The sequence below is a fragment of the Mugil cephalus genome, chromosome 10 (genome assembly GCF_022458985.1).
Source record: "Mugil cephalus isolate CIBA_MC_2020 chromosome 10, CIBA_Mcephalus_1.1, whole genome shotgun sequence".
Lineage (NCBI taxonomy): Eukaryota > Metazoa > Chordata > Actinopteri > Mugiliformes > Mugilidae > Mugil > Mugil cephalus.
The window spans coordinates 26,970,316-26,989,083 of record NC_061779.1 but is presented as its reverse complement, the minus strand read 5'-3'; the positions used below and the strand labels follow the sequence as shown (position 1 = coordinate 26,989,083).

At 38.8% G+C, this 18,768-nt stretch overlaps 1 protein-coding gene across 2 annotated transcripts in view; it reads left to right on the top strand.

The window, feature by feature from the left end:
- The window catches only part of LOC125015466 (cytosolic carboxypeptidase 4), a 53,762-nt gene that overhangs the window by 23,881 nt on the left and 11,113 nt on the right, over positions 1-18,768 (top strand). For both annotated transcript variants that reach the window (XM_047597363.1, XM_047597364.1), the window contains exons 12-21: positions 2,810-2,960; positions 4,738-4,828; positions 6,275-6,541; positions 7,946-8,029; positions 8,164-8,244; positions 8,343-8,491; positions 12,797-12,884; positions 13,221-13,353; positions 13,899-14,052; positions 17,201-17,381. In XM_047597363.1, the coding sequence (XP_047453319.1) occupies positions 2,810-2,960; positions 4,738-4,828; positions 6,275-6,541; positions 7,946-8,029; positions 8,164-8,244; positions 8,343-8,491; positions 12,797-12,884; positions 13,221-13,353; positions 13,899-14,052; positions 17,201-17,381 (1,379 nt within the window). The remainder of the gene's footprint in view (positions 1-2,809; positions 2,961-4,737; positions 4,829-6,274; positions 6,542-7,945; positions 8,030-8,163; positions 8,245-8,342; positions 8,492-12,796; positions 12,885-13,220; positions 13,354-13,898; positions 14,053-17,200; positions 17,382-18,768) is intronic.

Here is an 18,768-nt window from a genome sequence, read left to right as displayed (position 1 = left end):
AAATTCATTAGATTGCAAACTGATCTAATATCTGTGGGATGATCTACAGAGGCGCCTCCCCTCAGCCCATAGGACCATAGAATGTCCTTTGATCATCCTTAGTGATGCTTAGTGTAGTAGTGATAACTACAAATCAGATTAACCAATCATCTCCACGTAAAGCGTACAAATCACACATTGCCATCACTGGTGGGAATATCCTCCTGATTGCCATTATAATGGAAATACAACAAAAATCTGCATTTTTTTTTTTTGTGAGAGTACCATATGCATAAGCAGGAAGGAACACTTATGAAACACATATGAAATAAATGCTAATTTGCCCATTGTTTGGTTTAATCTAGCTGAAACAAATACCGTCAGAAGAAGATAACCCAGCAATGAATCCTATATTTGTAAAGGTTACAGTGTTTTTGTTTTGCATTGAGGGTTGCTATGTACTACGTATGACACATTCATCTAAGTTTCTGACTATTTCTTCCCCACAAGCAGTCTGCCAGAAGCTGCTGCTGGTATAAATGACGGCTGTGTGTACCAAATTAATTGCTAGAGCTATCAGTCTCACTTGGTCCTAAGCCTCCCATTTGGAACTTCATCTTGCCTTTCCCTGTCTAAATATAGTACAGCATTGACATGGACAAGATCTCTTTGACGTCACCTCAATGTTTCCTGAATTCTAATGTTACAATCCTGCACTATATCCTCATTCGTGACTTTTAAGTTCTATTCATATACAGTGGTGGAAAAAAGTTTTCGGACACCCCATGCACTTGTGAAATGGTCTTTTTAGTGCAATTTCTTTTAGTACAGTCACAGACAAAATACTAAACAAATCCTAAAACAGCCATTAAAAACTTAAAATTGATTGATTCCACAAAAATACATAAGATTTTGGTTCCAGTTATCCACTAATGAAGGCTTATCTTTTTATTAAAAGACACTTTTCTGTTGCTGTGCTTCATGTCTATATAAAGCCAGAACATTTGAAAGTTCTTCACAGACAGAGATGGTCCTACAAGGCTGCCCCTGATCAATGAGAGACAGAGATTAGCCCAGTGTCATTGAGCCCAAGCAGACAACAACTGAACAGTCAGGAACTGGAAGAGGATTCGTTAGATGAGTCCAGTTTCCAGCTTTATCTTCCTCCTGCTAATGTGAGGGTACAGAAGACCAGGAGAAGCATTATCTCCAGCATGTACAGTATCTACTGTCAAAAATTGGTGGAGGCAGTATCATGGTTTGGGGATGCATGAGTGCTGCTGGTGTTGGTCTTCTCAATGATAGCACACTGAACTCTGCCAAATATTTTGCCATTCTCCAAACCCACATGCTCCCTTCTGCATGTTCACTGTTCCGTCGAGGTCCAAACTGGATGTTTCAACAAGATAATGCCCCTTGCCGCACATCCAGGACCAGTAGAAGTTGGCTCGAGGAGCAAAGTATCCAGGTCTTAGAGTGGCCTGATCAATCCCTGGACATGAACCCCATTGAAAACCTGTGGTGGATTATTTAAAGGTCTGTTTCAAAGCACAAACTAAAGAATTTAGAGGAATTAAAAGAATTTAAAAAAGAATGGGACAAGATTAGCCCTCAACAGTGTGAAACGCTCGTAGAGAACATGCCAGCCAGGATTAGATCTCTGCAGCTAATGGCAGGAGTACTAAATATTAATTTGATGATGTGATGGTTTATTTATTTATTTTTTGTTCAGTTTTGACAACATTCTCTCTTATTTGTTGACTTTGACACTGACAATGTTGAAAACTGACATATTGAAACTGTCAAGAATTTAGTTTTGTTTGTTTGTTTTGTTTTCATTTAAACAATAAACAAAATAAATAGAATTTGTATTTATTTGTGTCTGTCTAATACAGCCACACCTTTTGAAATTCAAAAAAAGATTTTTCCACAAATATTTCATGATAATATTGGAGATTGTGTAAAATTTTAAGGGTGTCCAAAAACTTTTTTCCACTACTGTATAAACAGCATAAGAAACACAACTGTATGATAATTTTCGACAAAGTAGATCGTGTCCCGTTTCGGGGGAAGTTGGACCCAAATGTAGGACACACAAGGATGAGGCAGAAGTAGGAAACAAATTGTATTTAATGAAGACTTACAAAAAAGGGATCTAAAACTCAGAATCATGACAGATTATGCTGGCAAAATGGACTGAATTAAGTATTTCGGTTACATAGCCTTGCTCATTGAATAGGGTTGTCAGAATTATAGAAACGTATTAGAACAACACAATACAATTTAAGAGTTGAAAGTTTTTTTGTTACAGATCTCTTTCTGATAAACTTCATATAGTTAATCTATGTCTCTATTCAAGACATATTAAAGTGTAAAGGAACTGATAGGGTAGCACATATTATCTTTCATTTAATCATCATAACTTATTTGTGACCCAATTTGACTGAACCTGTGAACTATTGTGCAAAGCTTACTGGCTTACTTAGGTGTTTGCTCAAGGCCACAGACATAGCCACTCTCAAAGCTGTTTCTGCAACCACAAGTCCACATCCTCTGATCATCCGACACTGATATGCACTTTGTATTTAATTGATATTGCTTTACAACTCTGATACAAGAACATGTCAGTTTGTTAAATTTCTACACTTCTTGGTTATTTTTCTGGTGTTCTTGAGAAACATCCTTACTCTCTGCCCAAGGAGGATTCTAATTCAGATTACCCCTCTAACAGACTATACTGAAATGCTTTGATATGTTCTTGCTCCATTTTATCAAAGATGATTTATGTCGCCATAAATCACTTTAAAATAACTTTGTTATTGTCTTCCAGGAGCTGGATTTGACTTCAGAGCCAATGAATTCAACATTATCTTCGTCAAATGAAGAACCTGTGCTGGTTGACACAACCAGCAGTATTTCGTCCACCTTCTATGATGGTTCTCACTCAAAGTCAGAAATGTCCATAAGGAGGCACTCACCAGGTCAGAGCCAAGCCAAAGCACAACATCTAGTAGCCACACCAACCCTAAAACAACAATACATTCATCACATTCGTTCATCAACATGAAGTGATAGACATAGCAAACATCTCCCAATCGTAAATAAATGTTTCTCCATCTGTTGCACATCTAAGAGCAAAGCAATTAGATTTTTGCACAAATAAGAAACAAGAAGTTAGACAAGTTGAAAACCAAAATTATGGAAGGTATTGAGGTATTGAAAATAGCTTCAGCCCTGGCATGCTGCTTGTAGTGCTCACAGATTTATGCTGCCATTGTCATAAACAACAATCTGGAAAATTAGTACACAGTAATCGTGGACATGCATTTTGATTATGACTGAGAACAAATGTCATATCAGAATTATCATGTATGATAAATATCAACTAACACAGCGGTGTAATTAAAGTGCTCTCCAAGGCTTTCAGAAAAAAATGCAGCAGGATTTGAATAGATCCTGGTGTCAATTTATCTTGCCAGGCCGTGTGCCTGTGGGTGAACAGAAAGCTCTTCGCATGGACGAGGACTTTCATCCCAAATCCAGCACACTGGGGCTGCACTCTAAGTAGAAAGAATGAGGCAGAGGACTAGTGAGTATTAGAGCCACCAACCAAGATGAAACAATAAAGATCCTGGAGTACACCAGGAGGAAGGCCTGTAAATATCCTGTCTTTGTAGCTGTTAACTAACTAAATAATAAATCAAATAAGTAAGAATTTACAAATTTACAAAAGTTTTTAATATGAGCACATGAGCGTGATTCTGTGTTAATTGTTGATGCGTGTTGATGTATGAGGAGCCACATGTGATAGTATTTCACAGATGTCTTTATTTACCTTTATTACCAGAGATTACACTGTGAATGCAACCTTTGGAGGGTTGGAGTTATAATCTGGGTTTTCTGCAGGTCTAATTAACATCAGGGCAGAGATCAATCAGTAATAACTGTATGGAAAGTGGTTCCTGCAAATGTATTAATGCTGAATAATATACAGTTCTAGCATTATGGAGGGCATTTTTATTAATTCATTTTTTTTTTTTTTTGTAACTGCTGATCTTCTGGGGGTGCAGGTGTGCTGGAGTCTGTCCCAACTGTCACTTAGTGAGAGGCTGGGTACCCTGGACAGGTCATCAGAATACATTTTTATTTGTTGTTAAACTATCTTTCCAGGCATTGAAGAGTTCTTCTGAATTAGAGGAATTCCACTTTCTTTCCAGCTTTTCTGCTGTCTGCATTTGCAAATTATAGTTTCCTATAGTTTCCTAGTTTCTTTCTGATTTGTGAACTTTTCTTAAATAGGGAGTGCTATATTATGAGTTGTACTCTGGATAATACAAATTAATTCATTTTCTGTAAGCGCTTTAAAGGTTAAAGTAGGGACTGGAGCCTATCTCACCTATCACTGGACGAGAGGCAGACCTGTACAGGTCCCTAGTCTATCACAAGAGTAACACAGAGAGACAAAAAAACAATCACACGCACACCTACAGCCAGTTTAGAATCACTGGTTAATGAGCAGGACAGTGGGAGGAAGCTGGAGTATCCGGAGAGAACCATCGCAGGCACAGGGAGAACATGCAAACTACACACAGAAAGGCCTAGTCGGCCAATAAATTCAAACCCAGAACATTCTTGCTCTGAGGCATCAGTCCTAACCACCACTCCACTGTACCATCCTCACCCTTTCTCTTTCTCTTTCTCTTTCTCTTTCTCTTTCTCTTTCTCTTTCTCTTTCTCTTTCTCTTTCTCTTTCTCCAGGTGATGCACTATTAGAGTCCTGTGAGTTGCACAGTTATTGCAACCTCGTGTCCACCAGAACTGGGTTTGGGACTGTGTTTAAAGGGGCAACGTAAGAAGAAAGTTTCTATTTTATCTGCACATGCTATTGCAGTCAAAATTCTACCACCATTGGAATTCACGTTATTTTGCAATAAACAATTCAAATAAGAACAATTTAAATAGCTCAATACAACTATTATTCCAAGTGGTTTCTCTAAATGCAACACAAAATGCCAATTTTAATGATGTTTGCAGCTGCAAAGCTATTCAACCCCTTCATGACAATCATCTTTAATACTTAGAGCACCCTTTTACTGCTATGACCTGACGTCATGTACAGCCTGACACCAGCTTCTGGCAGCGTCACTGGGGAATCTGTGCCCATTCTTCATGGGGAAAGGCCTCCATTTCACTAATATTTTTGGGTTTGCATGGTGCAACTGTCCTTTTAAAATCCCACCAGAGATTCTTAATGGATTTGCAGGCTACCAGTGCCAGAGAGACCAAAACCGCCCCAGACCATCTCTGAGCCGCAGTGATGGCTAGTGAAATTTGGTGGATGGGATAACAAATGCATAATACAGATTTAATAGTGAACACAGCAGCAAAAGAAACATCACCATACACGCAGTTGCATTAATTACAGGTACACTATACTTTTTTAGTGCTTTACATCCGTGGTTCTCAACTGGTCTGGCTTCGGGATCCATGAATTAACACTCAGTTGGTGTTTTCATGCAAAATACATGAAATAAAAATATGCAACTACTGAGAAATATAAAAAAAAAAAAAAAACCCTCAAATTATGTAGGTTTAGCTGAGAATTCTAACTGATTTGCAGTGGTAAGCGTGCTCTTCTGAGGAAATAATTTTCATACTGCAGCAGTCATCAAAAGTGGCATTTTGAGCTGAATTCAGAGAAACCACTTGTCATACCAGTTGTATTGAGATATTTGAATTGTACTTTTTATTTGTCTGTTGCAAACTGCTGGTAGTTTGTACATTTTGCCAATAAACCTAATTTGCAGTGGGTGTTGAATAATTTTGATCGCAACTGTATTTTTGTACAAAGCTCATTAGCCTAGCTTATAAGCATTATAGTTGTGTGTCTGTATGATTGACCTACTACTTTTCACTGCTGCATGATTTACATGATGCCTCCATCGCGGAGGCATCTGTATATTTATCAATATCATGTTAAAATTCAGGGTGGTTTACAATAGCTGTAGACATGAGCAATGTGCCCACTGGTTGGATGATCCTCTTATGCACTTGTTACATTATTGTTGTCTTGTTAAGAGTTCTTCTCACACAAAGACAGCTAGGCTACCTATCTTACACTGACCTTTTTTCTCTGCTTCAGCATAAATATCAAAAATATTCCTTCTAACCTTTACTTTCTGACATTGATGCATGACCCTCATTCTGCATCTCTGTCTTTAAAATTTACCATCTGCCTTGATTCCTTCATTCCACATCCTGTCCTCTGAACCTTACTATTGTTGTTTGATTATAGGGGGGGAGCACACCCAGGTCATAAAGGGAATGAATATGATCAAGACGAAGAGGGAGCAAGAGATCCTTTCTGTTGTTCTACAACAGACAAGTTGTTGGAAAGACATGGAGCCTGTATTCCACACCATGATCCCAAGCTGTACCATGCTGCAGCTGCCAAAACCAAATCTATTCCAGGGTTCAGCATCCTGGCTTTCCCTGATTTCTGGGGTCATCTCCCACCACCAGGACATGAACCAATGTCTTCACGCAAACCCAACATACAGAGGTAATATATACAGTGTTTTCCCGACCTTCTGTTTCTGAAAGAGCATACAAACATCTCCGCATACTCTGAGGACAGATTGGAGAGACAGTGGGCAGGGATGAGTTGGCGAAAGACGAAACACACAGTCAACGTTGGCCTATCAAATCTTCAGCACCTTCAAAACTTTCTGCTTGTCAGCCAGCTGATCATTCTTTGCAGTACTGAGTGAGGGTCCCCTGGAGTTCATGACCTCCTGCTCCTGGAGTCTGACATTTGTGCTTCTTATTAATACTACAATTTAAAGTTAATAAAACTGATCAAAACCTATCAAGTAAATACCTGGTTACCTGATCATGGTTACTTGGAGACAAGCAATATCACTCTGAGGGATATACAGTATATGTACCACATGAAGGTATACCATTTTTTTTTTTTTTCAGAACTGTAGAAAGTAAGTTGAATGACTTTCATGATTTCAAAACTCTAATTATTATGGAAATAGACTTAAATTTAACTTAAAAAAAATATCTAAATGATATGAAGCCTTCATTCATATAATGGAGGAGGAAAATGGTGTGCTGGAAAACCAATGTCCACAGATCAAATTATTATATTTACTAAACTCCCTGGAGGCTGGTCTATGATGCTGAATTCTTCCATATGTTCTCTAGATCAGAGGTCTTCAACATTTTTCAGGCCAAGGAACCCCAAACTGATGGAGAGATTAAGTAGGGATTCCCTACCTACAGCCTAGTGTGGTTTATACATATTATTATAATTTCACATTCAGTGTTAATATATTCAAATAATATATTTTTATTTCCAAAAATAATAAACAATTGGCTCAGGGCCAATTGCAGGTAACTTGACAGAGTCAGCGTGTAATATGTGGCCTCGTGATTGGCTCGGTAGCATGGGCGGGTCCTACTGTACACAGGAGGCTTAGATTGACAGGTCTAGTGTGGCACTCTGTGTGAAATGATGCACTGTTGAGACAGCTCCTATACTACTGAATGAGTGAAGTGCTGACTGAAAGATAAAATCTTCTGCCTCCATTTATCCCTTTACTAAAATATGCTGGATTCATGTTAATGTGTGTTTAAAGAAATGTAAAACTGTGGAGGAAAATTATATATATATATATAAACATTAAAAAATGTGTAATATACCAAAGATTTTGCGACCCTCCATGCAGTACCTTCCCAGACCCCCAGGGGGATGCGGACCCCTTTGTGAAGTGAGTGTGGTTGGAAAGAGTCTGATATATGCCAAAGGGCTGTTATAAAGTTATGTCTGTCTTAGAAAGAACTTGGGATTTTCTGTCATCACCATGCATCCATGAAAACTATTAAGTTAAGGAAAGGACTTGAAATACTTAACTACAACGTTAATATTTGTACACTTTAATTTGCTTGTCTTTATCAGACAGAAGGTGCTGGAAGATATCCAGCGTTTCCTGAGTACTGATGACATGATCAACCAGGTAGTCTTTGACCTTGCAGATAGCAGGTAGGTTAAAGGTTTCATTGCAATTTCAATGTGAAATTTTAATTTGACTGTTTATGCTCAAATGGTAGTTTAAAAACCCCTAACCCTAAGGGCCCAAACCCTTCTTGTCATTGTTTTGTTTCTTTGTCTGTCAGTCTTCAGTGTCGACCTGATTCTTTGAGATTTTTCTCCAAGTTTGAATGTGGGAACCTTAGAAAGGCTATTCAAGTCCGCAGGTATGGAGACAAAAAAGCACACACACTGATAGAAAGTTAATGACGTCAGTATAGCTGAAATAAATTATCAATAAGACCTCTCTTCTCCTCTCCTCTAGATATGAATATGACCTTATATTAAATGCAGATGCCAACTGTTCCGCGCACACACAGTGGTTTTACTTTGAAGTTAGTAACATGGTGGAAGACGTCCCTTACCGATTTAATATCATCAACTGTGAGAAGACCAACAGCCAGTTTAACTATGGTGAGATGGTTTCATGTGTGTGTTTCTTAACTAATTAATGATTCACAATGCAGCATTTAGTGATGTTACCAAGTAGGACTTCTATTTATAAAGAGGCAATACAAAATGTCACAAGGCACTTTACAACACCTGGCCTGAAACCAACAGAGCAGGATCGAAGATGGCGGCAAGGAAAACTCCCTTTTAACAGGAAGAAACCATCTGGGTAGAGAGAGGAGAGAAGAGAGGAAGAGAGCAGTAGGAAGCATGAGATACACATATACACATATTTCTAAAGGTGCTATTGACATGAAATTTCCACCACGTCTTGGTAACAACCCAAGTAATCCATACATAGAAAGAAACCAAAACAACAAGTTCAGAAATTAAGTTATGTGTAATAATGTGAAATAACAGAGGGGAAAAGTATTGAACACACTTACTGATATTCATTTAATACTTTGTACAAAAGCTTCTGTTGGTAATGAAGCTTCAACCGCCTCCTGTATGGAGAAACTAGTTGCATGCATTGCTCAGGTGTGATTTTGACCCATTCTTACACACAAACAGTCTTTAAATCTTGAAGGTTCCGTGGGCCTCTTCTGTGAACTCTGATTTTTAGAGTTGGATTCAGGTCAGGTGATTGGCTGGGCCATTCTAGCAGCTTTATTTTCTTTCTCTGAAGCCAGTTGAGAGTTTCCTTGGCTCTGTGTTTGGGGCCATTGTCTTGCTGAAATGTCCATCCTCGTTTCATCTTAATCATTCTGGTAGATGGCAGCAGATTTCTCTCGACAATGTCTCGGTACATTTTTCCATTCATCCTCCCTTCAATTATAGGAAGTTTGCCAGTACCATATTCAGAAATACCAACCACAAACCCCACACTATGATGTTCCCACCTCCAAACATCACTGTCAGTATGGTGTTTTGGGGTTGATGTACAGTGCATTGTGTCCTCCAAACATGGCGTGAAACAATTGTACCTGCTAATTCCAGATCTTTCCGAAGCTCTCCACTAGTGGTCCTTGTCTCTTGGACAACTCTTCTGATAATTATTTCACTCCTCTGTCAGAAATGTTCCAAGGAGCACCTGGTTGTGGCCGGTTTATGGTCGAGTGATGTTCTTTCCGCTTCTGGATTATGGCCCCAACAGTGCTCACTTGAACATTCAGAAGTTTAGAAATCCTTCTGTGATCAATGCCATCAGAATGTTTTGCAACAATAAAGTTGTGAATGTCTTGAGAGAGTTCTTTGCTTTTACCCATGAGATGTTCCTTGTGTGACACCTTGGTAATCACACACCTTTTTATAGGCCCTCAGTTTGGACTGAACCAGCTAATATTCATTTGCACTGACAAGTAGCAGCATGACTTTCCCCTTTTCTGCATGTGTTCAATACTTTTTCCCTCTGTTATTTTACATTATTACACATAACTTAATTTCTGAACTTATTTGTTTTGGTTTCTTTCAATAGCACCTTAAGAAATATGTTTACTATGAAAAATTGTGATGTGTTCAATACTTATTTTACCCGTTGTATATGAAAGATTGATAATGAATGTAAACCAGAGCATGGGGGCATAAAACTAATAGTGACAACAGGAATGTAATGCAACAGTACAGTAATCATTGAATAGAAGAGGTTGTAGGCAGCTTGGAAAATTATGCATTTAGATGGGACTGGGTAACTGCAAACTGTGAAGAATGATCAGGTTAATGGCACCAGGACCAAAAATGAACACAAAATGCACAAGTAGTAGGAGAGAAGAAATTAGATTAAGTAAAGGAAACAATTAGAGGAAAAGTGCTTGGTGTGAGAAAGAAGAAAGTAAAGGATAGGTGCTCAGTGCTTCTCCCCAGCAGCCAAGGCCTATAGCAGCATGGCCAAGGGATGGTTTGGTGTCACATGAGCCAGCCCTAACTATAAGCCTTATTAAAAAAGGAAAGTCCTAAGTCTAACCTTAAAACTAAAGACCCAACCCAAACCAGGATCTGGTTCCTCAAGTGAAAGCACTTTTTGAAACTAAACTTTAGAAAACCTGCACTTTGAGGTCAAAGTGATCTCAATCAACTTCTGTTTTGTCTGAGTTTAGTAGGAAGTTAGAGGTCAACCAAGCCTTTATGTCTTTAAGGCGCTTAACAAACTTGGCTGCAAAGCATTTTAATGCATGCTTGAATTTTTTTAATGCATGACTTCTGTGTAAATACAAATATAGTGGTCACATCAACTTTAATAGTGGATAAAGAGATACATATTCAGCAATTTTTTAAATATCCACAGCTTAGCACAGAAATAGTTTTATACTTAGTTCTGTGGCTAGAATCATATTCCTCATGGTAATATAATAAGTACAGCCTCAACTGGTAAAGCCCTCTGAGTGGCATGTTTGCAAAACCTCATCCACCCACAAGGAGTATTTATAATTATAAAGGTTTACACGGTTTGCAACCATCAGGTTGTGTGCACATGTTAAGTTTAACACAGACCTTTGATAAGTTTAACACAGAATAATCATTAAAGTCATTAAACAGAACTGCATGAAAAATAAAAAGACATGGGCATTGATGTGCACCTGTTGTTAACAAGGCGTTCCTCAGAACGACAAAAGCATTCCATCTCTGATTTTCATTCATGGTAACTTTGAGGGAATCATAATAAGGCCATGTTTTAGAGACTATAAAATACGCAATTCACACAGACCTGTAAGAGGCAGTAAAGAGATGGCAACGTGCTTTTGACAGTTCATCTGCCATGTACTTGGTACCTCCTCTCAGGGTCAACCATTGTAAATTGACTGTCTTGATTTGGCATTATTTTGGTGTCTTTTTGTCATTGATGCAGTTTGTTTTCGATTGCCTCAGCATTATTCCTTTATTTTCTGTAGCTCTTTGTCCTTTAGTGGGTTGCAGGGGAGTGGGTGGGTAGGGGGGGCTGTCCCAGCTGCCGTTGGGAAAGAGGCCGGGTACACCCTGGACAGGTCACCAGTCTATTGCAGGACTATTACAGACAATTGTTAACAGTCACATCTAGAATCACCAATTAACCTAATGAGCATGTCATTAGACGGTGGGAGGAAATGGATAAAAAAAATCCAGTTTTTCTGGTAACGTGTTCCTTTACATTATTTTCTGTTAAGTACTCTTTTAATATCCACAAATTAATAATTAAATATAGATATGTTTCCCAGTTTTGAAAATCTAAATAGTGATCTGAAAACTCCTGCACATATATGTCTCAAAAAATTCAATTGATTTGTGCTGTCAGTCCTAACATACACTGTAGTATTCACTCACCTGCATTTACACTCATATGAACTTAAAGTTTTATGGTGCTGCATTGACCTACATACAGACCCTGCACATGGATACACATGGTGTGAGATATTTAAACCTGTGTGCTTGGCTCGATCTCTAAAATCACCACCCTCTTTTCTGCCGGTTGAGTTTTGTTTCTACTTCCTGCTTCACTTTCAATAATGGCAGCTGAAACTTTCATAGAATTTCCTGGCCAAATCCCACCTTGCTTTGTGCACTGGTGCATGTTGGAACAGGAAGGGGTCAACCACAAACTTTTCCCACAAAGCTGGGGGCAAGAAATTGTCCAAAATCTCTTGGTATGCTGAAACATTCAGAGTTCCTTCTACTGCAACTTGGGGGCCAAACCCAGCTCCTGAAAAATCACACCATAATCCCCCCTCCATCAAACTTCACACTTGGTACAATGCAGTTAGACAAGTACCGTTCTCCTGGCAACTGCAAACCCCAGTTGGTTTATCAGACTGCCAGATGGAGAAGCATGATTCGTCACTCCAGAGAATGTTCTAGAGTGCTCTAGAGTCCAATGCAGCGTGCATCTGACACTTTGCATTGCACTGATGCATGTATGGCTTGGATGCAGCTGCTCGGCTATGGAATGAAGCCATGAAGCTCTCTACACACCGTTCTTGAGCTAATCTGAAGACGACATGAGGTTTGAAGGTCTGTAGCGATTGACTCAGCAGAAAGTTGGCGACCTCTCTTTTACGTGACCTGCTACTTTGTGGCTGAGTTGCTGTCATTCCCAATCACTTCCAGTTTCTACCACTGACAATTGACCATGGAATATTTAGTGGTGAGGAAATTTCGCAACTAAACTTGTTCCACAGGTAGCAACCTATCACAGTACCAAACTGGAATTCACTCAGCTCCTGAGAGTGACCCAAAAACTTCAACCCAAAAATGTACAAATCTTACACATTAAAGTTTGTACACAACTCACACAAAGTGTTCTCTCAATGAACACTTCTGTTCCATGTGACTGTCTATCTCTGTGTGATTGTCCTGCAGGAATGCAGCCAGTGCTTTACTCAGTAAGGGAAGCTCTGGAAGGTAGGCCACACTGGGTCAGGACTGGAACGGAAATCTGTTATTTCAGGTATGAATAAAGAATGGAGTTCAGTGTTGACTGATTTCACAGAGTTGCAAGCAATTCAGCCACATATACTTTGTACTAGGAAATACAGATTTCATACAAAGTAAAACAGTTCAGTGTTAATTTATAACTTTAATAACTGCTTTGGTTCCTGTGTGTTTCTGTATAACAATACAGAATAATTAATCATAATACTACATAATTAATTAACTATGCCTATGCCTGAGTTTTGCAGCAATTAGTGCTTCCCTACCTAGCATAGAATAGTGAGTATTAGACAAGAGTTAAAACATTTGGTTACATAACTTATTTTCTTATTCCCTCTATCTTTTCCTGTAGAAACCACTTCTGTACAGCTCATGGCAAAAGGAGAACAACATTTTACACTCTGACCTTTACCATCAATTTCAAACACAAAGAGGATGTCTGCTACCTGGCCTACCACTATCCCTTCACATACACTGCTCAGAAGGTGAAGGTTAAGTACCACCTTTAATGGAGAGCCAGTACTTGTTGAACTGATTAAAATTACTGGTAAAAGTTAAACATAAGAATCTGATGAAGTGTTCCACCAATACCCACAAATACATTACGTTTCAGAGTCAAAGTTATAGAGTCGTTATAGAGTCGAGTTATAGACATTCTTTGTCTCTTTGGGGATGAACACAATCTAGACACATCTGTCATGAAGAGAGCTTAGAATTCAGTTCTTGTTTCCTGGCTTTACTGTCTATGTGTTCAAACATACTAATATGAAGTAGTTGTTGGTATCTGGCCTCTAATGAACCTAGCTCTCGGAGTGCACTTTACATATTTGGTTCAAGGTCTTTTGACATGTACATTGTATTCTGTACCACAACTTCTGAAGTTCATTCTATTTTCATTCCATTTAATCCAACAATTGAAACATGCTAGTAAACATAAAGCAGCAGGCAGAACTGAAAGGTGGAAAACATGTCCTTGTTTTCATTCTCCAGAAAAATATACACTTAAGAAACATTATCTCTCCTCTGTCAGGCTCATTTGAAGATGCTACAGAATTCAGTGGATCCTACCAAGATATTCTTCCGACAGCAGATTCTTTGTCCAACTTTGGCTGGAAACTCCTGTCCAGTGGTCACGATCACTGCCTGTCCTGCCAGCAGCGACTGGAAAGACCTGTACCAGCTACGTGAGTACTGCTGTGTGTGTATAAACCTATGTTAGTAAATGATCTTAAAAACTGATGAGTCATTTAAATGGTAACATTGAGGAGTGGCGGCAATGTTACACTCTGGCCCATTAATAAGCCCCAGACCTAACATTGCTTCTGGGGTTTATTAATAAATTACTTAATAAGCCTTATTAATAAGCCCTAGATACTTACACCAATAAAGAATAACATTATGACCACCTTCATAATACACTCCTAAACAAAATTCTAAGACCGGGGGAAAATGACAAGAGCTTCAAAATGTAAGTAGAGTTTTACAATGCAAAAAGAAGACATTGGAGCAAGAGACAAAAATGTTAGCAACAACTCCAACAGGTTGTTCAGCAGCTGACCATAGCCCAAATAACCCCAAAATAGGACTAAACGTGTCAAAAAAGGACTCAGTAGTGAGACGCCCTTTGTTGTTGATCACTTCAAAATTTCATTTAGACATGCTTGGAATGGAACAGGTGAAATTGTTTTCTAGCAAATGCCAGCTAGAGTTAACAATGACTTGCTTTTGCATTACAGAAAAGCAGATTGAAAACCAGCGTTACAAACCAACTAAGAGTTACACATATATTCATAAGTTTTCAGGTCTTAATAAATCCAATCTTGAAATAGACACCATTTCCCTTTACCCCAAGGATGTCAAACTGGTTTTAGTTTGGGGGTACCCCCACCATTCACCCATGATCCTGACTAAGAAGCAATCTGAAATTGCTGTTTTGTGAATGAGCTGACAGCTGTTTTTGTAACAAAATAAATGAAAATTCTTTCATGGAAAGCTGTGATGTAGTCATATTTTGAGTGGCCCAGCCTTTTGTATAATTCTACATATGGATTTGTTATATCATAGCATTTAGCAGCACAATTTGGACAGACGGACAGAATATTCATGTGTCAGACTCCTCTACCAGTTTGGTACACAGACACCAGACACCCTCTTTGCTATGCTTAAGTGCATGCATCATTTTCTAATCTGGTTATGATGAGTCTTAAATTAACATTTAATATCAGGCTTATCATCTGTAATATGAACGCCTTTCATTATTGACATAGTTTCTGCCCTTATCTGTTTTTCCTTTTAACATTAATGTGTTTATTATTTTAACACTAATGTCGTGCATAATGTATCCTCCCTAAATGTTCTTTAATAATACTTTGAATCCTTTATATCCACTCTCAATCTTGCATATGTCATGCATAACCTTGAATAATTTATGTATGGTGGTATGGTGGAAATAAAAAGTTAAGTTAGAAAACAAAGATGAGTTATATCAGAACTACTGTAACTTTGATGTAAAGCCACTAAGGCAAATTTTTTTAAAAATTTATATAAAATAATGTAACTGCCAGAGTTTTGTAACTGGGTATGTGGCCGTGTTCAGAATCTGCCTCTCATCTCATTACAACTATTTTTATACAGGGCCCCATTTTTTCTTTCCAGGTGGTGTATAATTAATGAGAGAATGTCACTACTTACAGTTCCAAGTGTTCTCTCATATGGCCATAAGGCTTGTCATTTACATAGACACACAACGCTTTTGGGATTCATTCTTATGGGAGACTAAAAGCTGAGGTCTTTGTAGAAGCACTAAATGCTTTGGATTTGGATTTATTATATTATTTTAAGCATAAGAACAATACACAAAAAGTGTAATGAAATAATTACAAACAGACAGGACCACTGAAGTTGTGTTTTCATAGATATTGCCTATGAGGATTGTATGTGTTCGTTGATATGGCAATATGGACAATAATGACAAGACTGTGGGAATAAAAGTGAATTGTCTATTTACTAGAAACATATCAACACAAAGTCCCTGTGATTGACTGGTAACCTCTCCAGGGTTTATCCTGCCTCTTACTTAATAACAACCGTGTTAGGTTCCAGTCCCCTGTAGCCCTAAGTGGAAACAGATTGTGAATGAATACATTTAGACAGAGACATTACATTACAAAAATTAGTTTACAATGAATCGAACATCAAAAAAAAACATATGATCTTGCTTCGCTTTCAAATGTTCTCATGGAGAGAAACATCCTACTTTTGGCTAAATGTCAGTAAATCCTGGGGTGATAGTAACTCCCTGTAGGGACTGTGTCTGTCTTTATGTATCTTGTCCACTGTAAAGTTACTGGATGTTGGGCAGTTTTGTTCCAAAACCAGAGCACTAATTTAACACAGATGCTCTTTGCATAGGCTGGCAAACAGCCAGGTCAGCCAGTTGAATGCTAAATGAATTGGCCTTCTAACTTAATTATTGTCTAAACGTCTAAAAAACAAAAACAAAAAACAAAAACAAACAAACAACAACAACAAAAACAACACAAATTTAAGCAACAGTGTTAAGAATTGAGTTTCATAATCAGATCTAATTACAACCAGCTATGTCTGGTGATTCAGAGCAGCAGCATTTATAGAGTACGTGATGAGAAGCTCAAAACTCCTGTCAAGATAAAACCTAAGTTTAAGTGATGTGCAGAAGTTGCTCTTATATCACCTATATATAACACCTCGATTTGTTTATTTATTTATTTTGTATTTATTTAATTTCCCATCGTCTTCTTTGTCCTCTACTCTGTTTAATGCTATATTCGCATACAGTCATCTTTTCAGGTTAGCTTATTCTCTCCAAACCAGTTGATAGAAACGTGCATAATTCACATTTTCTTCTTTGCGACATTTCCGATATTTGCTTGAAAGTTGTTTAACCATTATGTCAAATACTATTTCATCAGCTACTGAGAGCTTAAATAAGACGCTGCACAGTTGGACTGTTGAGGATTTGACTTGTAACTGTACACCTGGTCTGTCACATTTGTCTGCCTTGTACTTGGTGACAAGTTGCTGAAAAGCCGTCGACAGGGCTCTGACTAGCACCTTCCTACTGACTAATGACCATCGTCTGGCTGTGTCACAGACCCAGGAGTTTGTGTGGCCATGCAGCACATTAAAAGAATAACTCCACTCAGAAGTTTTCAGCAGGCGTGTTTTTGAGCTGCCTTTGCTGGCTCTGCTTACAACACAAATACCCACTGAAACACTTTAAATTGTGCATCCACTTTTTAAGCCATGTTAATAGGAAAAAGGATAACTGTGATAATATCTGTTTTTCTCCAGGTAATCGTCCCTACATTGTACTGACAGGCCGTGTGCATCCTGGTGAATCTAATGCCAGCTGGGTCATGAAGGGTACCCTAGAGTTTCTGTGCAGCAATGACATGGTGGCCCAGATTTTGAGGGAGGCTTTTGTCTTCAAGATAATCCCCATGCTCAACCCAGATGGAGTGATCAATGGAACGTAAGTTAAGGTGTATGGGCAGGGTTGAATGCAGGACCAATGACTAATGTTTGTTTTATACCTCTGTGACAAATCTATGCAGAGCCTATAGTACAGTTAAAATTAGGATACCCTATTAAATATTCAGTAAGCTGATCAAGAAATGATTTTTTTTCTATCTATGGAAAATAATCAGAATCAGAATCAGAATTACTTTATTGATCTCAGGGGGAAATTACTTTTCGTTACAGCAGCTCCAACCCAAAGTGTAACAGTGTTAAGAACAAAGAGCAATCAGAATAAGTAGGAGACAATAAGGATAAGTAAGCAAATGTAAAAAATATAGGAAATATATATATAACAATATGTACAAGATATAAGTGAAGTGAAACCAATGTTCCTAAGAGATGAGGTGAACATGAATTATTGCACATTATTGAATTATTGCACATAAAATAAATAATATGGGTTCTACACCCTCAGAGTGAGGAGTTGTACAGGCTAATGGCCACCAGCAGGAATGATTTCCTGTGACGCTCTGTGGTGTGATAAGTCTGGTGCTGAAAGAACTCCTATGTCTAACCAGCACGTCATGGAGTGGGTTCGACTGATTGTCCAAGATAGCTTTCACTTGTGAAGCATTCTCCTGTGTGACACCACTGTCGGAGGGTCCAGCTTCACTCCCACAACGTCACTGGCCTTGTGTATCAGGCTGTTCAGTCTATTGGCGTCCACCACCCTCAGCCTGCCTCCCCAGCACGCAACAGCATAGAAGATGGCACTGGCTACCACAGACTCACAGAACATCCTGAGCATAGTCCTGCAGATGTTAAAAGACCTCAACTGCCTCAGAAAATAGAGGCGACTCTGCCCCTTCCTGTACAGGGCGTCTGTGTTCTTTCCCCAGTCTATTGTCAATGTGAACCCCCAGATATTTATAATCCTGCACTATGTCCACATTGACCTCTTGGATGGAAACAGGGGTCACCGGCGCCTTGGTCCTCCTCAGGTCCACCACCAGTTCCTTCGTCTTTGTCACATTGAGCTGTAGATGGTTCTCCTCACACCATGTGACAAAGTTGTCCACAACAGCCCTGTACTCCACCTCGTCACCCTTGCTGATGCATCCAACCACAGCAGAGTCATCAGAAAACTTCTGGAGATGACAGGTCTCCGTGCAGTGGTTGAAGTCCGTGGTGTAGAGGGTGAAGAGAAAGGGAGAGAGGACAGTCCCCTGTGGGGCCCCAGTGTTGCTAAAGTGATTTAATCGCAGGTAAACAACAAACAATCATCCTGGTTTTACTCATTAAACAAAAGATATCAACAAAAATGCATATTCCAACTGACGAAAAAAGTTAGGGCGTCCTACATCCTAATAACTAGTGTTTGACTGAAATAACCTCAGTGA